The 23,683-nt window shown below is 41.1% G+C and overlaps 2 protein-coding genes across 2 annotated transcripts in view; both read right to left on the bottom strand.

The window, feature by feature from the left end:
• Positions 1-3,813: 3,813 nt before the first annotated feature.
• sting1 (stimulator of interferon response cGAMP interactor 1) lies at positions 3,814-9,898 on the bottom strand (the record flags this gene model as incomplete). Its single annotated transcript, XM_083890814.1, has 6 exons — positions 3,814-4,082; positions 4,273-4,459; positions 6,671-6,915; positions 8,283-8,391; positions 9,243-9,429; positions 9,678-9,898. The coding sequence occupies 6 exons, from the start codon at positions 9,896-9,898 to the stop codon at positions 3,814-3,816; spliced, it is 1,218 nt and encodes a 405-aa protein (XP_083746940.1).
• Positions 9,899-18,590: 8,692 nt separating this feature from the next.
• LOC310929020 (protein phosphatase 3 catalytic subunit alpha-like) overlaps positions 18,591-23,683 on the bottom strand; it is a gene marked incomplete at both ends in the record, with an annotated part of 36,388 nt that continues 31,295 nt past the window's right edge. The window contains 2 exons of the mRNA XM_083891716.1: positions 18,591-18,769; positions 22,744-22,791. Coding sequence (XP_083747842.1) covers positions 18,591-18,769; positions 22,744-22,791 — 227 coding nt within the window. The remainder of the gene's footprint in view (positions 18,770-22,743; positions 22,792-23,683) is intronic.

The raw sequence follows: 23,683 nt of genomic DNA, 5'->3' as shown, positions 1-23,683 counted from the left end.
GGTCAGTGCTGATCTTAACACACTCATCATATCAAACACAGGTTATTATTGTTACAGCAGAAGCCTTAGGCTGCATTGAAATGACTGTCCATTGCTGTCCACAGGTTCATGTTGAGCTGAAACTTTTTGTTCTAGATTATCGACTAAAATGTTTGATCTAATCAAAGGAACTTACTGTTACACACTGTATATCTCAGCTCCTTCAGTGTGGAGAGTCTGGGAATGAATGAGGAAAAACAATACTGACAACAGAATCCACCTATTTTATACAAGAACAGAATCAATCTTATAAAGTCTTCTTGTAATTCTTCATTCCTGGGACTGATCTTTGTTTAATAATATTAATAGTGAATATTTTCTTTATTGCACATTCGTAGATGTTAAAATGCATGTTATGCCTTTACACTGACTGTCTTTGCTGCTTTAACAATGTAAAAGACCCCATTGTGGGGCTAATGAAGGACTGTCTTATCTTGTGTGGAGGTGAGGTTTAGTTATTTTCCTCCTCCACCTCTTTGTTTTATTTGAATGATGCCACAGGAAACAGGAAACAGAGACAATCAAATGTCTTCACCTCCACAGGTGAGGATCAGTAGCTGCCAAATTGACTCCACACACAGTGAAGTTTATGTTCAAACAATGCTGTTTTATTTTAATCTACATGCTACATTTGCACACAGACGTGTTATAGGCACGTTAAGCACGTGCTAATTTAAAATGCAGTGTTCATGAATGGACGTTAACACGGTGAGGTTTGAATCTGAAGATAGAGAAAACATATCTGATGCAACCTCAGGGTGCAGTTTCAGCGGCAGCTCGGGAGGTGTGTGTGTGTGTGTGCACGTGTCAGGTGTGCATGTGTCACATGTATGAACATGGTGTCAGGTGTCCTGTGACTGCTTGTTTTGTTGATCGCTGTAAATTGACATACTCGTGTAGACCCCGCCCCACAACCCACACACACAGGTTTGCACAGCTATACTTCTTAGGACATTAGAACTATACATTGACTTCCATTCATTTGAACAGCCTAAACAAAGCAACATTATTACTAACCTTAACCAATTAATACTTAACCCTAACTAAACTTAAACGGTAAAAGAAGAAATGAGATTCTGGTCTAGAAAAGAAGAGACGAGAAATACAAGTACACACACGCACACACACTCTCTCTCTCTCTTTTTGTTTTGTTGGAATAAGCCTTTTTATATCTTCTTTCAGCAAGGAGCTTCATTGAGAGCAGATCTGGATTAAACAAAGCACATATGCTAATGTTTGAATCTGAACCTTGTTTGACATTTTAATGAAGGAGTTGAAACAGGCAGGTATGAAGATAGCAGATGAAGAGCAGCGTTTATGTGATTTGAATGTTTTTGAGGATGAATTTCATGTTCTGCTCCACTGTCCTGAATACAATAAGCAAAGGAACATTTAGTTTAAAAGTCCAGGGGAAGAACCCAGGTCTATTTTGGCTTTCTGAATGTGATGTTGCTTTGGTTGTTAGACAATGTGTGGTTAATAAGAAAGAGAATATTGTACCAAACTTAATGACTGCTTTTGTTGTTTCTGTTTTTTCCAGGAGAACTATCACTATAAAATTGTCAATGTATATATTGTTAGATGTTATGTGGTCATCTTTGTTTGGTGTTATAAGCCCTGATGTGCTGGGCACCGCTGAGTGCTTATTATGCAAATAGATTCACCCAAATGAACACAAAGCTCAAATCCACCAATACATAATTTAATGTATTGCTCATTCAGATCACACTAATTCTTACACACTGTTCAGTCAATGTAATATTTGACTTTATTATTCTAATTATACTAATTATTCTAATGCTACGAAAATCAACCTTTTTGGTTACACTTTATAACATGGGTGTCAAACTCTGGCCCGCGGGCCAAATTTAGCCCCGCCGTGTAATTTCATCAGCATTCACCGCTAATACTACAAATCCCATAATGCTCTGCTGTTGTTTTGTGTTCATTGTTATTTTATTTTCAAATTTATTAGCTTGTGGAAAAAGTTAATGATGATATTTACCTCAGAAGGCTGCAAATAGAAAAGAGGCATTACATTTTTTATTTAAATTTTATTTAATATGCCATTGATGTTTTTTCGTTTGTTTTTTGAAAGTTGATTTTGCACTATTAAGTTATATAAGCGTTGCTTGTTCCACATTCAGTGTTAAAGCAAATCAGTGTAGCAAACTGAGCAATAATTAACATTTTATTCATGCACTTTCTCTTGCTACTTCAAGGCTTGAATGTTTGATTCATTCATTATTGTTATTTTATTTTCAAATGTATTATTACCCTGTGGAAAAAGTTTATTTTGATATTTACCTCAGAAGGCTGCAAATAGGAAAGAGGCATTCAATTTTTATCCATCCATTATCTACCGCTTATCCTGTATTTAAGGTGCATTCAATTTTTATTTAAATTTTATTTGATATGCCATTGATTTTTTTTATTTATTATTATTATTATTATTATTATTATTTGAAACTCGATTTTGCATGTCACTATAAAGTTATATAAGCCTTGCTTGTTCAATATTCAATGCAAAACTTGTTTGGGTCCCTATTAAAAGGTTAAATTGTTCAACCTTGGCCCGCGGCTTTGTTCATTTTAAAAAGTTGGCCCACTCTGTATTTGAGTTTGACACCCCTGCTTTATAATAAATACCCACTATTAGCATTAGTTAAACATGAATAAATATTGAATTCATCATTTATACCGCAAGATTACTCATTAGTATGTAGTTCATAAACACATATATATGTTTTACTCATCACATCAGCTCAGTACAGGCTAACACATCAGCACATGAATAAACTGTGTTTATAAACTACACACTAATGAGTATTCATGCGTGTAATTAAATATTTATTAATGCTTAACTAATCCTTACAGTGTGTACTTCTTATAAAAGGTTACCAATGATTTTTGTTTTAAAACAATCTCACACTTCTACAAACACATTTATGGATGGCATATTGAAATTCTCACAGTTAATGTTCCTATATACACCATATGGACAAAAGTATTCGGACGCTTGACCATTCCACCACCAGTGATTGCAATGTCAAAACACACATACAGTACTTGAATATAGAGTTGTTCCCCGTTTTAGAGTTAGAACAGTTTCCTCTCTTCTTGGAAGACTTTCCTCAACATTTTAAAGTATTTCTATGTGTATTTGTGTCCTTCTGTAGAGCATTGATGAGGTCAGATGGGCACTGATGTTGGACGAGAAGGTCTGGCTCACAATCTCTGATCCAGTTCATCCCAAAGGTGCTCGATGGGGTTGAGGTCAGCACAACCTCTTCCACACTCAGTCAAACCATGTCTTTATAGTCCTTGCTTTGTGCACTGGGGCACAATCATTGCTTGGAAGTATAGCATTGTCCAAAAAGTCTTGATATGCTGAAGTGTTCTCCTTCATTGGAGATGAGATGAAGCCTGATTGAAAGACCTGAATTCATACCTTTGTCCATATGGTGTATGTTACACATTTGACCTCTAAGGTTAGGCTAAGGGGTGAAGGAATGCATTATGTCTATGAGTGTCCTCACTAAGAATGTGAGTGTGTGACCAAATTATTACTATAGGGACTAAAGGGAGTGAAGACATTTTGGGAAAGTGAGGACATTTTGGCTGGTCCTCATGTTCTGTCCAGTTGAGACTTAGTTTTAGGGTTAAGGTTAGGCATTTAGTTGTGATGGTTACAGTAAGGCTAAGGGGCTATGGAATGCATTACATGTCCTCACTGTGAATGCTGTGCTGTGTCTGTGTGTTTATAGCATGTGTTTATTTTAGTGCCTCTTGGAAATGGTCAGTGATCTCAACAGGTTCCTTCAGAGGTTGAGGTTTATCCAGACTGATCATGAGCGTGGGCTCCCTGCTCTCTGCCTCTATGTGCCGCCAGTCACCGTGTGGAGCACAGGGCCGGACGCCTGCTAACGGGTGCACTGTGTCCTGCTTAGGTGGTGGTGTGAGGCAGAACTCTTCCTTCTCCTGCTGCTGCAGGTGTCCGAGGATGGTCTTGGACAGGAAGTGAGGGTCGTCATCATGCTCATCTGGAGGGAAAATATTATAATTAACACAAAGATATAAAAGGTTTGCATTATTTCCTAACACTGACCTAAACTCTTCATTTTAGTTTCTTTCACTTTTACAGAAACATTGCAAAACAAATCTATTAACAGAAAAGTCCTGATTGGCAAACTAAAATAAAAAAGTGTAATCCCATTGAGAGAACTCTCTGACCATTGAGCAGGATGAGTCTGTAGCGGTTTCGACACTCCAGCGACTGCTCCAGAATGTTCTGCAGGGTTCTGTAGAAGAGCAGGACCTGCTGCCTGCGCTCAGGCTCCCCAAATCCAGCACTGCTCTCCTGGGACATGTTGTAGAAAGTCAGCAAAGGTGTGGCGTACTCTGCCACACAGTCATGGGCCTGTACACACACACACACACACACACACGCACACACACGAAGACATTAAATAAAGACAGATGATGCATTTTCCTGACAGATAATCCTTAAAAGCACCAGTAATGCTTAATTACCACATGGAACCGATAGATGGCGCAGTTACTCTACCGGTGAATTCTCATATTTAGCCACAAGGTGGTGCTCATGCTGTGTACTGAAAGAGAAAGAATAGTCTGGAGCTGCTGTACTTTTACAATATTTCTCTTAATGCGTCTCAGAGTGATAGTTGGCTTAGTTGAAAAACAGGTCTGTGTACTTCTAAAGACGTTCAAGACCAGAAAACTCTGATGTTTACGCTGTAATATTTAGAGTATAATGAATGTATATCAATCAATGTGTCAGTCATTCAGTAAGGATTAGACCGTGACATGTCGTCATCATCATAGTCATCAAGAGTTGTCTGATTTTGTACTTGAATGACTAAATCACTACAAGTGAACGTCTTACTATTAAAAATGTACTTTAGTAATAAAGGTAGGTACAAATGTTTATTTAAAGTAATACTATGTAACCTTTGTTGAATAGTACCGTGGCTCATTTAGGTCAATGTTCAATCAATCAGTCAAATATAATTTTAGTTGTATGGCCCAAGTAGCTTCATAGGACTCATCATGGTCCGTGAAGGTTAAAATAAAATAAAATAAAATAAAAACTTTTCAGCAGTGAAATAAATGAGATGCTGAAACGTCATTGAGAGTCACAAGTCCAAAGGTTACACACTCGCACTTCAAATATATCAAAACCGAAGTCAAATCTGGTGAAACACGTGGCCAGATGTGCAGATTATATTTACCTCATCTATCTAAAAAAGGACAACACACATCTTAATGTCAAAGATGTGATACAGTAACATTCATGTTTTTTAGGGCCCGAGCATGAACGCCAGGGGCTGAAACGGCTCCTGGCACAAACTTGTGCGAGGAACCTATCGTTATCCTTAAGATCATTATTATTATTATTATTATTATTCTGTGTCTTTGCAGTCATTTCTGAGGGGGTTAACGTGCATAAAAAAAACTCTGAAACTTTGCACGTTAGTGCCCGAACAAGTGCGTTGCTCCAGGCCTCTATAGCACCCCCAAGGCAAAATGTGGAAAGAGCTAGACAAAATTAAGTTGCACCAAATTTCGCGAAACTGTGTGGGAACTCACAGCCCAAGACGAACAAAACCATGGCCTCAACTCAACAGGAAGTCAGCCATTTTGAATGTGGCAGCCATTTTGGCCATGTGCACGTTTTGTAAGTGACCTAACTCATGCGCGTTTGTGAAAATGCAAATTTACCCACTGCAGGACTAATAAAGGACTATCTTATCTCATCCATGTGCGTCATAGGCACACATTTTAAAGGTGCATTATGTAATAACTCTAAAGCAACTGGCCATAGATCCTCCTAATATGTCACAGAGACTCAGGAATAATGTTCATTTAACAAACTGAACTCACCAACAACAGTACAGCCTAAATAATATGAAAAAAATATTTTGCAGACTGCAAATCATGTTTATGTTTTGAAATCGTGTTTTGGCATGTGGCGCCACCTACCGCTGTCTACCAATCATTGCAGTCAGTAGCGTCTCAGCTGCCGAGCAACCACAGGTTGCCAGTTACGACAGAAAACGAAACCTAAAAGACCTCGGTATTTTGAATTTGAATGTAGTAACTGTTTTTGGCCACATTCTTACATATGGCACCTTTAAACAAGTAAATGGAATAAACATTCATAATCAACTTGCACCTGTGAAATACTGTTGAAACACAGGATTTTCATGTTTCCCTCGACTAAACTACGAAGCCCAGTCAGAGTGAAATCTCTATTAGATTTACTGCATCAGAAACAGTGGATATAAAACACACTGATGTGTCATCTTGAAAAGCTGAAAAACAATATAGAGAAACCATCCCCTGAGTGTCACTTTACTGTGACTCCCTCTCTCTCTCTGTCACATTTATGATATGAAGTCTTTACAAATCTTATCAAAGGAGAAAATATCAGCACACGGAGTCTCTGAACCCACGCTGGCAATAAGAACTGAATTACAGCACAAGTAGTTTAGCGCTGAAGCAGCAGCTTCTCTGGGAGATATATGCGTCTGCCTGTAATCTCATACACTTGAACTTAGATCAACTTAAAGTGGAACCTGTAACTCTGCTATATTACATCTCCACCTACCTTCCCGTCCTCTGCCAGAACTCTGTAGACGCTGTGCTTGTAGACCCGGCCGCGGACCCCTGCCCTGTCTATCTCGTTGTTTGGCAGGTTGTCATGGAAACGAATGTTGTCGTCCTCGTCTTCCAGCTTGTGAGAGATGTTGGTGTTAAGAGGAATCAGGATGAGCAGCTTCCTGGAGCCGCGGCCCCAGTAGAGACCGCTGGATTGATGAGTGGCACAAAATGATTTGATTGAATCCTTCAAACCTGAGACACAGAAAGACAGTTATTTATATATGTTATATATGTTCATATTCATTCATACAGCTACAAATATGGTACTTATGCCCAGTTATAGTAGACAATGTTCAGCTGAGTATCTGTTTGGAGAGGGAACCACAATATGTGTTGTTTTGATGTGAATGAAGACGGAAAAGATAATTCAACGTCCAACTGAGAAAATAAGTAACCCAACAGTATTCCCAATGTTCACCATAGGTTTACCATGCCGTCAAAGACATTAGACATGTACTCGCCTTACTGTAATTGAGAAGGTTTTTTTGTCTACTTGCAGGTGAACGAAAAGGACAGGTGAACTATGAGGACAGGTGAACGAGGACAGGTGAAAGATGAGGACAGGTGAACTATGAGGACAGGTGAATGATGAGGATAGGTGAAAGATGAGGACAGGTGAATGATGAGGACAGGTGAATGACAAGGACAGGTGAACTATGAGAACAGGTGAAAGATGAGGACAGGTGAATGATGAGGACTGGTGAACTATGAGGACAGGTGAATGATGAGGACCGGTGAATGATGTGGACTGGTGAACTATGAGGACAGGTGAATGATGAGGACAGGTGAAAGATGAGGCAAGGTGAATGACGAGGACAGGTGAACTATGAAGACAGGGGAACTATGAGGACAGGTGAATGAAGAGGAAGGGTGAATGATGAGGACAGGTGAATGATGAGGTAGGGTGAAAGAGTAGGACAGGTGAAAGACGAGGACAAGTGAAAGATGAGGACAGGTGAACGACAAGGACAGGTGAATGACGAGGTGACGAGGTGAATTGGCGTTAATTAAGCTCCCTATGTGAGAACCTTTGTGAACTTTGACCCATTTTGACTGATTTGGGTTTCCCTATTTTATTTTGTCAGCACTTTAACTTGTAAAGGTTTGCCTTTTACAATTCATGTGAGATGTTTGTCCCCTTGTCCTTTTTGCACGACACAAGAAAGAACCTTGTTTAAAAAAAAAAAGTAACTAAATAACTTTTTTACTTGCACTTGTGATGAAAATAGTGGTACTTTTACTCGAGTAGAATATTTCAGTACTCTTTGCACCTCTGCATGTATGTATGTGTTATGATGCAGCAGACCTGCTGGTAAATCATTGACAGTATTTCAAATATTACTAAAAGTTAATAATATCTTGTTGATTTTTTTCTACAACAAAAATGGAGTTCTAGTTCTCCTGTCTCCAAACAGGCTGCACACTCAATGTGCTCTACCTCTAAAACCCTGAACTATCCCTTTAGTTGTTAAATGAGTGTGGACATAAAATCATAAACACAGACATAGTATAATAGTGTATAATACAGCAGTGTGTGAGTGTGTTTTGGCATTACTGACGTGGCAGAACCAGTCGTAAGTAACCCAGGTAGAAGGACCAGGCCAGGCCGTGGGCCACGTTCATCTTCCTTCCCTCACAGATGTCCGACACCTCCACCTCCGATGGACCCTGCACACCGAACACACACACAGATGTCACCTCACCCTCTGCTCCGGAGCTGCCTAACACCTGTCTAAAGGTGCACGGCAGAGAACAGGGGACATCCCTGCAGCCAAACTGGACAAATATCTTCTCAGATATAGAAACAGAACAAAGCCTGACTTGCTGTAAAGAGTCTGAGGGACGTTGATACAATTCTCTGAGGACAGTGTGATTGTCATGATGAAGATGAACACTGAGTCTATTTTTAACTCCAGAAATGACATATCAATGGCAAGTGTTTCAACACAGGGACTCTTCTGTCGGAAGTGAAGTCCTCTTTTGCTGAATCGGAGCTATTATTTAACTCTAACCCAAAACTCTTAATGTGATCTAAATGTAAACGGTGTGAATGTAGGACTGGATGATAAACGTTATAACTATATACAATTTAGACATCAGTTCGTATTGATCATTATTTATATGACGTTAATCATTACAGAGTGCTGTTTTCTCCAGAGTGAAAGTTGAAGAAGCCTGTTCATTGGGTTTTTAAACATCTTTAATGGCAGAAAGAAAGAAAGAAAGAAAGAAAGAAAGAAAGAAAGAAAGAAAGAAAGACTATATAATTATTGTATTTTTTTAGTATACAATGTAAACTATTACTAATTAATAGTATTGAATTACTCCATGGATGCCATGTGAGGTTAAATTTTCTAAATGACACTGCTTTAACATTATATCAGCTATTATTATAGACTATGGAGTTGTGTCTAGCACATTTCAGTCATTTGCCTTGTGACATTTCAAATGTGTGTTTTTGGTGTGTTTGCTCTACAGTCGAAGGAGGAAAATGAAAAACACAGTTGGGGCGTTCTTACCAGGAAGCCCAGGCTCTTGAACAGCGCGTACAGAATGGGCACTAGGACGATGAGTGTCCAGGATTGCCCACTGTCGGGCAGAGGAGATCCAAGCACGTAGATCCGGAGGACGGCCGACACTGCAGCCAGCAGAGTCTTTCCCCCCAAACCACAGGCTGAAGGCACACGACTCAGCCGCCCTCGATACCTGGGTAAAGCACAATACTGTTGAATGCTCAATTAAATTATACTGTTGGCAAATATTTAATCAAAAATAGTTCTACAGCAATGAAAATTGTCACTGTAACTGTAAAACTTTGTTATTGAAAGACTTAAAAGTAGAACACTGAGCTGTAAGACTGTCTGTGCGGCTGTTACTTACTCGTACACACCGGCACTTATACATAGTTAATAACCAGAGGAGCTCTTTCCTCTTTACTCCATCTCATATCTCACCTTGTGTTTGAGTGGTGCAGCATCTCCTCTGCCAGCAGACAGAGCCCGTGCAGCAGAGGGCCAAGGGTCAGGACAAGTGTTGCCATAGCAACCCAGCCAAATAACCTTTCAGGAGACAGAAACATGATGCCTCCTATTGTTATGGCAGCCAGCGTCGCAGCGCACACCTTAGGTAAATTCCCCCGAGGCAGCGGGATGAGAGCATCTTGTTGGCTTCGCATCTGTCAGGGAGTAGAGACTCGATGTCACTTTAAATAACAGACGTGACACTGATGGCTAAACTTTGTCAAACCAGTGCGTCTTAAATGATCCGGGCTTGAGAAACACATTTATACTACTCAAGTTTAAATGATGATTGAAGTGGTGCAGTATACACTGTGTCTTCATATACACGGTCAAAACAGGAAGTAACAACAATAACAATAGGTGTGAATGTTCGTCTCTGTACGTTGTGGAGGATAAAGTGATGGAAAATGAATGCACATCAGGAAAAGGACAAGGATATTTCGTTTCTCTATGAACAGTCTGCTTTGTTTCTAAATAATTTCATTTTAATGGCATCATTTTTTTGTATTCCAGAAATAAATTGCACTCTAACACACTCTGATTCTGATGTCCTCACAGTGTAAAGAAAACCCTGCAATTGCTGTTAAAGGACGAGCAGCAGCATTTTGAACTGACAGCAGATGTGAAAATGAGACGTGGCTGAGGCGTAAAGCGCAGTACAGTCATGATAAAAACAAACATTTAAAGGTGATGTCAGGTAAAAGCCACAAATGCTAAAAACTGGATTAGTTTATATAGTCGTTATCAAATCTATCAAACATAAAAGATTAAATGGACTAACCTTGTTGTGATTTCCTTTCCTTCTGTTCTCGCTCTGCTTCTGACGCTCCTTTTCTGCTCTCTCCACCTTTTCACTCACAGTCCAACACTTTCAATTTTGATTTCCTGGAAGTTTGCACTCCCTGTCTGTACCTGTAACACGCACGCACACGCACACGCACACACACACACACTTCATCATTGTTGAGCTTTTTCGTTTTTTTAGTTTCTCAAAGCAAGTGCAAGAGAGACAAATTAAAAAGTTTTTTGCTCGTCATAAAACTTTATATTTTGCAACGATAACCAATTTGTACTCTACAGCAAGTGTCACCGTGGCTACCGGTCAAATTGCATTTCACTGTGGAAGAGCTGTTAATAACTCTTTGCTGAACAAATTAAACAAAACCTTTATTTTCCCATTCAAAAGACGTTTAAGAACAGCAAAGACAATGAACACAAGCAAATATGCATGTACATGGCATGCCTGTGTGTTAAATCAAGTAAAAACACACTTATGTTGACTTATTTGTGTTGTTCTGCTCTCTGTCTGTCTCTGCAGTGGTTTCCTGGGATCAGTGTTGTCATGGAGGCTCGTGTTGTTGACAAGGACCAAACCAATTGTCATCTCAGGTTGGAAAAGATCTGTCTTATGTTGTTTAGTTTGTTTTTGTGTGTGATAAAATGTTCTTATTTACATCGTCTTTTGAAAAGATGAACGACTGCATGACACATGTACACTTTCAACTCCTCAACCCTTTTTTTGCAGATGTTAGTCTGTCAGTATACTTGGTGGATGTCTGGTGTTTTTTGAATGTTAGTGGAGGGGAATCCATGTCTCTCTTCAGCAACTAAGAGAGGCTAAAGGTAATTAACAGAAATACAAGTTTCTTCCTGTTCCTCATTCGTTTTAAGCACAGAAACTTAGACCTGAGCCAATATCTACACACCTTAGAAGCCTTTTTTACTCCAGCATGCACCTACTAGCTGACACAAAATGAAATGGCACCATTTCATTTGTTTATTTATGAAGGAAAAGATGCAAACAAATTCACTTGCCTGAGCTTCTCAAATGCACGTTTTTGCTGTTTTTTAGTGAGAAAGTCAGTCCTTCATCACCACTGCCATCAGTGATGTAGATCCATGGTTCTCAAACTGTGGTACATGTACCACCAGTGTGCACGTGTCCTCTGGTGGTAATGAGGAATTTTGACTGTGTGGAGTGTGTAAAAAATGGAACAAAAAACAGAATAATTGTAATAAATGAAATAATAATAATTAGAGTCACCTTATGTCTCGCTCCATCTTAATCTAATTTCACTATAACTGTGTGTGAAGTATTTGTGAGGAAGAGGAGAATGATGATTATTGGGAATAAATCTGCCTCCTGTGAAAAGACAAACATATTAACACCACTGTATGTTAACATTTGTGATAATGGTGTTACTTCAAGAGCTCAATATCTTCTCAGCTGGTATTTAGTATGAACGCTCACACACATTAACAGTGTCACAGTTACACATCCTAACAACAACAACAATCCTGTGCCACTGCATTTTTCCATGTCCTTTCTGTCATCGAAGGTCTTTATGTAAATGAGCTTCCTCATTTACAGGGTGTGTGCTGCTTCAATGTCACACTGTCCTGACCACAGCCAAATATCCAGAGAAATATCTGGAAAATCGCTTTCACATTTCTTATATTTATCTTATTCTATTCTGATTTCGCATGTCACCGTCCACCTCTGACCTTTCAGCTGATGTAGCAGGTGAGTTTATCTGATGGGAATCATAGCAGCTCATCGCTAATCTTCAGCAAACATCTTTTATTTTATTAAGTTACTTAGCTCTCATTGAAGGTTTTAAAATGTTGTTGTAGCGTCACTCAGTAAATGTGTATGTTGCGCATAAATGTGCTGTATAAATGTGGACAGTTACATTTACTCCTCGAGCGATCTAATCTAATGATATGCTGCATGACCTGCTCCTCGACCGCAAGTATGACTTTTTATGTCTAACTGAGAGGTGGCAACAACTTAATGATTTCTCTCAGCTCAATGAAGCTACACCACCTGGGTTTGTTTACTCCAGTCAGCCCCGTCTCACAGGAAGAGGAGGTGGAGACCTGGAAGATCTAGTCTGTCAAACTGACGGCATATTCATCTTTTGAAGCCATGGCTCTTCAACTGAACGGTCCAACTCCCACTGTTTTAGTCACTGTCTCTCGTCCACCTAAGCCAAATAAGGATTTCATTGATCATTGACTTGGTAATATCTTTTAACGCTACCTTAACACTAACAAAAGTGAAGCAGTCTCTGCTTATTTCTTTTTGAAACATCAAAAATATTAATTTAGCAGAGCTCTCATCTCTCATAATCATTGCCTCCATTCCCTGCTGAATTCACTTGCTCCTGTTAAAACTCAGACTGTCATTTATCAACTCTGCTCCCTGGTTCACACCGCATCTACGACAACTCAAAGCCAAGGGACGTCAACTAGAGCGGCTCTTCAAGAAAACCGGACTCTCCGTTCACAAACAAATGTATCACACCCACATCCTTCTCTACAAAGATACCCTCTCCTCAGTTAAATCTCAATACTATGCAGGTTTAATCAGTGCTGGTAATGGGAATACTCGAGCCCTGTTCTCAGTCCTCAACAACACACTACGCCCTCCGAACTCACTTCCTCCACAGTTTTACTCCTCAGATCACTGCAACTCCCTAATGTTATTTTTCAATGAAAAAATACAGAGGATCCACCAGCAACTGACCCCTCAAATCCCCTGCATTCCATCTCCTCCGGTTTTTCATGCCCTCTTCTCCCAAGCATTCTCGAGCTTCCAACTGCCCTCTGCTGCTGACATTTTGGATCTCATCCAGAAATCTAAAACATCTACATGTCAACTTGACCCCCTCCCTACCTCCTTAGTCACTGCCTGTCTCCCCTCCTTGTTACCTCTGATAACTCCCATTATTCACTACTCTCTCACCTCTGGTTCTGTACCTCCCACTCTTCAATCTGCTGCTGTTACACCTATACTTAAGAAACCCGGTTTAGACCCCAGTGACTTTAACAACCTGCGACCGATCTCCAACCTACCATTTCTCTCCAAGATTCTGGAGAAAGCAGTGGCTTCACAGATACATGCACATCTCCACAACAACAATAACCTTTATGAACAGTTCCAGTCTGGATTCCGCCCATGTCACAGCACAGAAACAGCCCTCCTTAAAATGACTAATGACCTTCTGTTGGCAGCTGACTCCAGACTATTATCCATCCTCATCCTCCTTGATCTGAGTGCAGCCTTCGACACAATCTCCCATACCACCCTCCTCGACAGACTAGCATCTATTGGCATCTTCGACACACCCCTGGAGTGGTTTAAATCTTTTCTCTCTGGCTGCCCTCAGTTCATCCAGTTGAAAACCTTCACATCCCAACCATCTCCCCTCTCCTCTGGTGTTCCCCAAGGCTCTGTACTTGGCCCCATCCTGTTCATCATCTATCTCCTCCCCCTTGGTCAGATCTTCCGCAAATTCAATATCCACTTCCACTGTTATGCGGACGACACCCAGCTCTACCTTTCTTCCAAACCCACCTCCACCTTCCCGCCCTCCTCCGTCTATAACTGTCTACAAGAAATCAAAACCTGGTTCTCTTCCAATTTCCTGAAACTCAACAGTGACAAAACCGAAGTTCTCCTCATAGGTTCCAAATCCACTCTCACCAACACTCCAAGTTTCACCATCCCCATCGATAACTCCTCTGTTTGCCCCTCCCTACAGGTTAAGAGTCTGGGTGTTGTCCTTGACGGCACTCTCTCATTCCAGACCCACATCAATAACACCACTCAGTCTGCCTATTACCACCTACGCAGCATCAACCGTCTCCGCCCATCTCTTACTCCTGACACCACTGCTATCCTGGTCCACTCCCTGGTCACATCTCGCCTTGATTGACTATTGTAACTCCCTTCTTATTGGTCTTCCCCACAAGTCCATCCATAAACTCCAATTGGTTCAGAACTCTGCCCCCCGCATCATCACCAGGATCCCATCTATCAATCAAATTACACCTCTTCTGCAACAGCTTCACTGGCTTCCGGTTAAATTCCACATCGATTTCAAAATTCTGCTTCTCACCTTCAAGGCCATCCATAACCTCTCTCCCCCATACCTCTCTGACCTCCTTCACATCAACACCCCTTCCCGGACACTAAGATCTGGCTCATCTATCAGCCTCATTGCGCCTCCTGCCCGTCTGACCACCATGGGGGCCAGAGCCTTCAGCCGCTCTGCCCCCATGGTGGTCTGGAACTCCCTCCCCCCGGGCATCAGGAACATTGTCTCATTCCCCATCTTCAAATCTTATCTGAAAACCCACATTTTTAAACAGTCCTACTCTCTCTAACTCTCTACCCGTTGCTGTTATTTTTTGTTGTTATTATTTTGTTGTTTTACGGCGACGTTGAGTGTCTTGAAATGTCGCCTTCAACTATAATGCATTATTATTATTATTATTATTATTATTATTATATGAGTTACATGCTCACATCCTCAGTGACTCTGAGGAAAGACTCGAGTCATTTCTGGATTATTTTCACTCATGTTCAAAAAACAACCAGTATCTTCAGTGTTTGATGATGAACTGAAATGAACCTGGATGTCAAATAACAAAGGATTCAGGGGCAGGAAATGTACTAAAAATACATACAAACCTTCACGCCTTTAGGGAGTGGAGAGTTAAATGAATGTCCTTGTTTGAATCAGATATAGCCTATATGGTGTCAGATTACATACTGGTTAATAATAGTCCACAAAACAAAAAAGGCTGCAATTTACTTCCTTCATATGTCCGGCGACTGAGTTTACATGTGATAAAAGATTAATTAAATCTTCACTGCTTAATGTTTGCACAGTGATTGTACTTTCAGTTCGAGCAAAGCACTGACTGTGATTTAGGTGAAGGAGAACATGTTGTTATTGAGCTGCTCTATAACAGGTCCTGTCAGTCCAACCGGCCTTGATGGAGACGGCTCTGTGTGTGTGTGTGTGTGTGTGTGTGTGTGTGTGTGTGTGTGTGTGTGTGTGTGTGTGTGTGTGTGTGTGTGTGTGTGTGTGTGTGTGTGTGTGTGTGTGTGTGTGTGTGTGTGTGTGTGTGATCTTGTCTTTCTATGCTTGTGTGGACCACCTCCTGGCAAAACACCTTTTTTATAGGGACATTTTTCCATGTGGGGACATTATGCCCGGTCCCCACAAAGGGGGTGGGGGGGGGGGTTTGTGTCTGTCCAGGTATTACAAATGTTCTGGGGACCTAAATCTGTTTACACATATTATGGGGACTTGTCTTTCTTATGGGGACAAAAACCAATTCCCCATAACGTAAATGATTATATTTTAAGGTGAAGCTATGTTTTAAGGTTAGCTTGTGATTAGATTGTGTGTGCGTGTGTGTGTGTGTGTGTGTGTGTGTGTGTGTGTGTGTGTGTGTGTGTGTGTGTGTGTGTGTGTGTGTGTGTGTGTGTGTGTGTGTGTGTGTGTGTGTGTGTGTGTGTGTGTGTGTGTGTGTGTGTGGCTGTGTGTGTGTGCATGTGCACGCTCACTCTTAAAGATATAAAAAGCACAGTATCCATACCAAAGGTTCATGCATATTTTATTCAAGAGTAAAAAAGTGGATCGTCCCATGGGGCATGCTTACAGTGTTAGTGACTGGGGGAGTCAAAACAGAAAGAGAGTGAGGGAGAGAGAGAGAGAGAAAAAAAGAGAGAGACCGGGAAACAAAGAGCAAGAGAGAGAGAGAGAGAGAGAGAGAGAGAGAGAGAGAGAGAGAGAGAGAGAGTCAGAACCGTGGCACAATTTCTATGGCACAGGGTCTCCCAGGGGGTTCACCTCTCCCAAAGAAGCACAACAAAATCAACCAAGGAGCAACGAGAGAGAGAGAGAGAGAGAGAGAGAGAGAGAGAGAGAGAGAGAGAGAGAGAGAGAGAGAGAGAGAGAGAGAGAGAGAGAGAGAGAGAGAGAGCTTAAATATTAAGAATAATGTCTATAATAAATAGAATCATAATAATCATAGAATCATAAATATCATCAAATAACAAGAGGAATCATCAAGAATTATGATCAGAGAGATTACACTTTTTTTCCTTTAAACTGTGATGGCAACACACTGGATCTTCTGTTAAAATGTTTCTTGCTGCGTTTTTTTTGCTTTGAGCAGCGCAAGTTTTAACCATGCAATCATGCGTCTGGCTGCCTGAATGCCTGTGCCTCTGTATATAGTATGGTCATTCATCGATGCTAGTTTAATTTGTCATTATTCATATTTATCGTTTTTAAAAACAACTCCTGTACACTGACAAAGAAGAGGAGGAGAGAACGTTGACTCGACACGTTGAGTAGATGTGTGTGTGTGTGTGTGTGTGTGTGTGTGTGTGTGTGTGCACCGTCATTCTGTACAGCGTCGAAAAGAAACCGCCAAACACAGGTCGTGAAAAAAGAAAAAAAAAAGAAAAACTAAAACATGGAGAGAGAGAAAAAATATATATAACGCAAAAATGAATACAAAAAATAAATTAACATTATGTACAAAATAAATAATTCATTATTCCTCAGTTCATTTATATTAACCAGAAAAAAAAACAAATAAAGAAAATGTCCTACCATAGTGAAACACAGAGCACAAATATAATCTTCACATTATTATCAAAGAACTTAACTCTGCATGCACTGATGCGTTAATATAAATGCTTTACAAAGACCTTTTCTTCTGATTTCTCCTTGTTGTCTGGACTGCTACCTTCACCAGGAGAGATTGTTTCCTCGGATGAAATATCAATTCCTGGTTTTGGTCGTTTTTTTTTTAGGCCAGAGATTCCCGACCATCGCTGCTGTTTGGCAGCAGACGGCAACACAGGAAGAAAGGAGGATGTAGAAAGAGAATGAATAGAGTATGACTTCACATTTCAATCCCAACTCCCTCACGTACATACTGTAAAGCATGTTAATGCCACTATACTGCATCGGGCATCACGTGACCATATGCATCAGATGTGCAATAGAGCCTCTTAATGTATCCTATTTACACACAACAGGTCGGGAGGAACACTTGATGGAATCTGATCCGGTCCCCAGTCTCAGGGCTTTTTCTGGCATGGGATCAGAGTTTTTCAGGAGGTGGATGGAGGTGGGGTGAGAGCCTCCACTTGGCTTCAGGCTGGAGGACGGGTGCAGTGCAGTGCTACAAAAGCAAACGGGGAATCTCCTTCCGAGAAGAAAAGGTCAGCAAGGGCTCAGATTACACTGCAGCTGAGATTATCTCACACCACCACACCACACGTCCCACGACCCTTTTTTTTTTCTTTCTGTCGCCCCGGTCGATGGCGACGTCATCAGTCTGTGTTCGCGAAACGAAAACACTTTTTCAAATATAACCGCACGGACATTTACATGTTTGAAGCATGTGCACGCAGGCAGGAGAACGTGTTACCTTACAAAAAAATCGTCCTATCGCAAATTTGCCTTCACATCCTGTTTGTGGGATAGTAACAGGGAAAAAGAACCACGCATTATCTTGATCATCATAACCCTCAACCCACCCTCCCACCCCCAAACTCCACGTGCAAACACCTGACCCCCACCTGACAAAACACACAGCACTGACACAGCCACATCATGCCTACACTGGTGATCCCAACACACATGAACAGCAGCTCGTCCTGTTTTGCATGGGGGAAGAGTTTTTTCCTCCCCCCTGTCGTTGTTGTGCAGATACATGGGAGTTGTAGTTCTCTAAATATGGCCGATCAGTACAATGAAGAGATTCAGCCTTTGGTGGTAAAGTCCTGGTACGCTCATGCCTTTAGATACAGCTGAGGGCAACAGGAAAAGGAGTAGGTAATCATGTGTGTGTGTGTATTTGCATATGTGTGTCATCTGTAGCCGTGTATGAAATACTGTGTGAGATTCTTGTTTTTTTTTTTTTTTCTTCCATGTGTTAATATGCCTATGTACACGTATCTATAAATATGGTACCATGTCAGTGTTGTAACTGTAGGTATGTGTCAGAGAATGGGGGAGTGTATGTCCATCACTGGATATTGCTGTTGCTGTCAGTGCCATTGGGCTCTCCCATGTTCATGCGGCCCATTGACAGGCCCACGCTGTTGACGCCGTCGCGCCGCGGCGGCATCCTCTCGTTGATCCGGTCCAGACCTTTGGCCTCCTCGAAACTGCTGATCCGATGCTGCGGGGAGAAGCCTCTGATGGCTGCAAAGATAACACACACACAGACAGACAGACAGACACAAGCATACACAAGTTAATATACAAAAATACATTCAGTAGAATCTTGTGCAAACCCAGTGGCAACTTTGAAGGACAGATACAGATCACACTGAACTGATCAACTTAAATTCCAAACCATATTTTGGTTGCTTGTGTATGCACACGCTCCCAAAACACACATTGTGCCTCAAATTCAAATTTTAAATGCTATCATTTGAGTTCACCACATAGAGCATTTGGGATAATCTCATTTGTGATGCTCCCTTTAGCTGAAGGCCATCAGTGGTTTGGATAAACAGAGTTCAGTCATGTACGCAACTAGGAATGGGACAATATACAATTTTATCTGGATTTGAAAATACTGTCTAGTTCACCAACATACAGTCCTAGATATTTATTTTCAAGCACCACATGGGGGAGCCTGCATCTCTGCAGTCATCTCAGTACCTCTTGGATTATATTCAGGGTTTCCACAGTTGATATCAAATTGAAGGACTTTTCAAGGACTGAATGTGCTGACTCAGCTTAAGATGGGAGGGCAACTCATAGAGCCGATTCGCCCATGGCGTCTGTCCACTTTTATTTGATTGTCCTTGGGATCTTGGACAAAGTCAGTGTTTGAAGTTTTGTTTGGTGAGCCAGAGATCTTGGAATTTACATTTCCCAGGCATCACGTTGTCATTCGCGCTCTCTTGCTTATCTTTACTCACTCATTGTCCTGCACGGAATCTCACGTCAACGGCAGAGAGAGAGAGAGACAGTGACAGTGTCCACAACAACGCTATAGTTGTTCCGTGTAGGCCTAGTCTATGTACATCAAGCAATGCAGTGCGTGAAACAGTAGGTGGCGTCGTAACAAACGAGGGAGATTTACCTAAATATCAACTTCTTTGTTGCACAAAATTCAAACTTTCAAGGACCCGTGGGAACCCTGTATAATGATCTTTATAAGATTCCAGTCTTTTAATATAAATCCTTTCTCACTCGCTCAGTTACCGTGATCTGCAACCATTTAGGTCAGAATAATGACATACGTAACATGAAATTTTGGGATCGTCCCATGCCTAATATGCACATCTACACTTTTGCTCCACCAACGTCCACACACACATCAGACAGTGTTCATCTGTTGTCAGAATGCTGAGCTAGGATTAGTTCAGTTAGTGCACCGTTGATCCTAGATCAGTAGTCTGAGACACTGGTATATTAAGAGACAGACACAGAGACCGAACAGAGCACAGTTGTCCATAAGTCCTTAAAACCTCTTTCACCTCCTCTGTTTGAGCCACTTTTTTGTTGTCAGTTACCAGTTTATCATCAATGTTGGTTAAGGAAGGACAGACGTGGGGTGAGCCTACCTTTTACTACACCAGTCAATATTTACCTGAAGAGTTACCTGTCAAGCAAAACTATCAGACATGACTGAGGGAGCAGTTGTGTGTATACAGCAGTAGCAGGAGAAGAAGTGTTTATCTTCATCTCAAACTGATTTTTCAGCAGTGGAATTCCCCCTCTGAAACATCTCACGGACGCTTCTTTGTGTTTTCAGTCATACTCTGACCTGTTTGCAGTCGTCTCACTTTACTCGCCCAATGTTGCCGTTGCGTTCGTCTGTCTTGATATGAAACGGATCACTTCCTGTGTGCAGCGTGGGAATCACGCCCCCACAACACGAGAGCTAAACATCGCTACACTGAGAAATGCTGAGTGGTGTGGAGTGCTTTAGGCTTAATCAGCATTGTGTGAATGAATTTGACAATGGTTTGAATGTAGCAGACACTTGTTTGTGTTTTTCCACAGTTTCTATACATTTTGAAATCAGTGAAGTACACTTTTATATTAGACATGTAGCAGAGGAAAGCATGGAGCAGATGTATGTATGTATGATTTCTTAGAGAATTTGTCATGAACACCATGATGTTTGAGCGTGATGCTTTAAAATGAGCCCAACTTCATATTACCTTTACACTCACCTCACAAACTGCTGCTGTGTTACACAGCAAACATCCAACATATCATATTACATAACAGTAAAACATAACACAGGACCATCATTTATTTTCTTAGGCAAATTATGGACTGTAGTTTACGTAAAGCCAAAGACAGCACTAAGGGTACAAACACAGGAACTACGGTTAACTAAGCGTGCAGATTAATCACTCTAGTCTACGGACACAGAATAAACACAAACGCCATGACCACAATCTGTTCAGCAGCACACGAGAACCTGTCAAGTTCTTTCTCTTTTCTTTACACTGTGGGTTTAGATTTTCTGATTAATTCTCAACTATGTAAACACATCCTGTAGTTAAAATATTCCAAACTCATCAGCTAAGGTGCAATAAGCAACATTCTGCACCACAAGGTGTCAGGAAATGTGAATTTCCATGTGTAGTAGAGAAGTAATGTCTTGAGGAAAGGGTGATTATGAGTACAGGAGTGCTCTGCTGAATGCAGACGAGCCACTTGGTGGCAGATACCAGAGTTAATATTGGTTTGGCATCTCCTGCGATGGGGAGCTCTAAGAGCTGTGACATGGCTCCAAAATGTCTGTTTTGATTGAATATCTTCGGTTGTCCGACATGAATACTAATATGCGACGCTCAAGTATTGCGTATTGGAACTTTTAACTTAATCTTACTCTGCAAATAATTGAAGCAGCAGCAACTTCTCCGTTTTGAATGTGTTTCAGCTTTCAGCTCAGTCTTTCACAGAGGTTCTGACCATGTCCCGCATTCTTCTACAGCAGGGGTTCTCAAAGTTTTGATACCTAAGGGCCAATTTAGGAACCCTACATTGGACTGAGGGCCGCCAAAGAAAAAAAACCAGAAAAAAATCCCATTTGTAATTATTTTAATGACCAGATTGCAGTTCAACAGTTTAGCTATAAGTAATATAAGTGTTAATAGAATGTAATTTAAGCATTACCCAGTATTTTGGCCATTGTTCTTACCTTTTAATTACAGGTTAATACCAAGTAACACATTTCTGTTACCATATATTTACTGGGTAAATAGCTAGTAATTGGGGGCTGTAGCTACTTGCTTATTACCAGCTTATTACCCAATAATACACTAAAATTCACCACATAGAAACCAGGTAAATACCCAGTATTTTTGTTTACACTTATTGGTCTTTATTGTCCAACAAACATTTAACAAGCTTAGTACCTCCTGGATTAAAACTATCAACTGTAATTCATTGCGGGCCGCCAGAAATGTTTCTGTGGGCCTCATTGGCCCCAGGGCCGCACTTTGAGAACCAGTGTTTTACAGCAAATGACTCACATGTCACATGACCTCACCTTCTGTATTAAGGTCATGTGGCCATTTGTCCTGGAGAGGAAAGGGATTTGGTCAAAATCTCTGTGGAAAAACTAACTTGAATTTTAAATTTTAGAATATTTTACCATCAGATTTGGTTTGACAGTTTTACAGGCGAGTGGTGAGAAACAGATTGATTGCATGTTCCATCCTCTACACAACTACAGCTCCTATGAAATAGAGAGAGAAACGGACAGCAGCACACTGCAGACGAGGAGAGGTCTGAGCGACCCTGCCCACCCCCACAACACCCACTCCCACCCACACTCCCGCTCTTCTTCTACACTCCGTGTAAGACGACGTGCGATGTGTGTTGGACTTGAATGGGACTTAAAATAAATGATTGCGTGTGTGTGTGTGTGCGTGTTGGAAGAGAAGATGCAGTGTGATAATTCCTGCTTTAGCTGAAGCAAAGAGAAAAATGCGCGTTCATGTTTGTGTGTTTGAGTGTGGTGACTTTAGCGCGCAGCAGGGTTTTAGTTTTGTTGTTGAGCGCTGATGTGGTTAGAAGAGCTTAGTGCGTCGTGGGTAAGGGAAAATCTATGATCTTATGAGCATGGGTGGCTGAGAGCGCAGCCATGCTGCACACACACACACACACACACACACACAGTGAGATGAGTGAGATTTTACCTTCGGCGTCCTTAACTGTCTCGATGGCTTCTATGGCCTCAATGGTAGCTGAAGGATGGGCAGAGAGAACAGTGAAGAGGTAGGAGGAGAGGAAGAGAGAGAGGGAGAGAAGACGACAGGCCCAGAGGGAAGAGGAAGTGCAAAGAAAGAAAGAAGGAGGAGGAGAAGAAGAAAGGGGTGAAGGCTGAAACATGCTTCTGTGCAGTTATGTATAAATGTATTGGCTTGAGGAGGCAAAGAAGCGGTTATGGGAAATTGCAGCTGGAGGAGGATCCTCCAAAATCTCAAGATGGATGAAATAATCACTTGGTTCGGTCCGTCACTAAAACAAAAAAGTAATTAGCCAGAAAAAAAACCGCCGGCAGGAAATGAAGCAGATTTAAGAGTGGAGTGCAGTCAGGGAAGATTTCTGTACATCATTTTCTCAGACATGATAAGAGTGATGAATTATTGATTACATGTAAACCCCCTCCTCTCTCACTTCTCACACTCTCCTGTCTGCCTCTTGACTTCACTTTAGTAAAAAACTGTAATTGTCATGGTTTGGTAAATGAACACAATCACCTGTTTGACACGCTGACGTTTGCATTGACTGACAAATATGAGCCTGTGCAGTCCACATTCACAGGTTCTTACAGGCTTCAGGTTTCAGTCATGTGAGGAAGTCAGGGCAGGGTCAGCGTTAGCAGTAGCTGGTGTTAACTCACACACACTGTAACTGCCTGTCTTTGCATTACTATACTTTAAAAGAAACAGTTCAGGTCCTTTGAAGAGTTGCTGTATGAGGTACTGACACATGAGTCAGCACTGATATTTTAGCCACTTAACAAAAGGCTTACCTGGTAAAAAAATCTACTCCCACTTAACTCCTGCACACTGCTAGATAGACTTACCCCAACTAGACACTGAAGAACGTGTTGCTTTGTCAGCAAGTTTACAC

This window comes from Microchirus variegatus, assembly GCF_963457635.1.
Source record: "Microchirus variegatus genome assembly, chromosome: 6".
NCBI lineage: Eukaryota > Metazoa > Chordata > Actinopteri > Pleuronectiformes > Soleidae > Microchirus > Microchirus variegatus.
The sequence above is the reverse complement of the archived record's forward strand: the minus strand, read 5'-3'. Positions and strand labels throughout refer to the sequence as shown.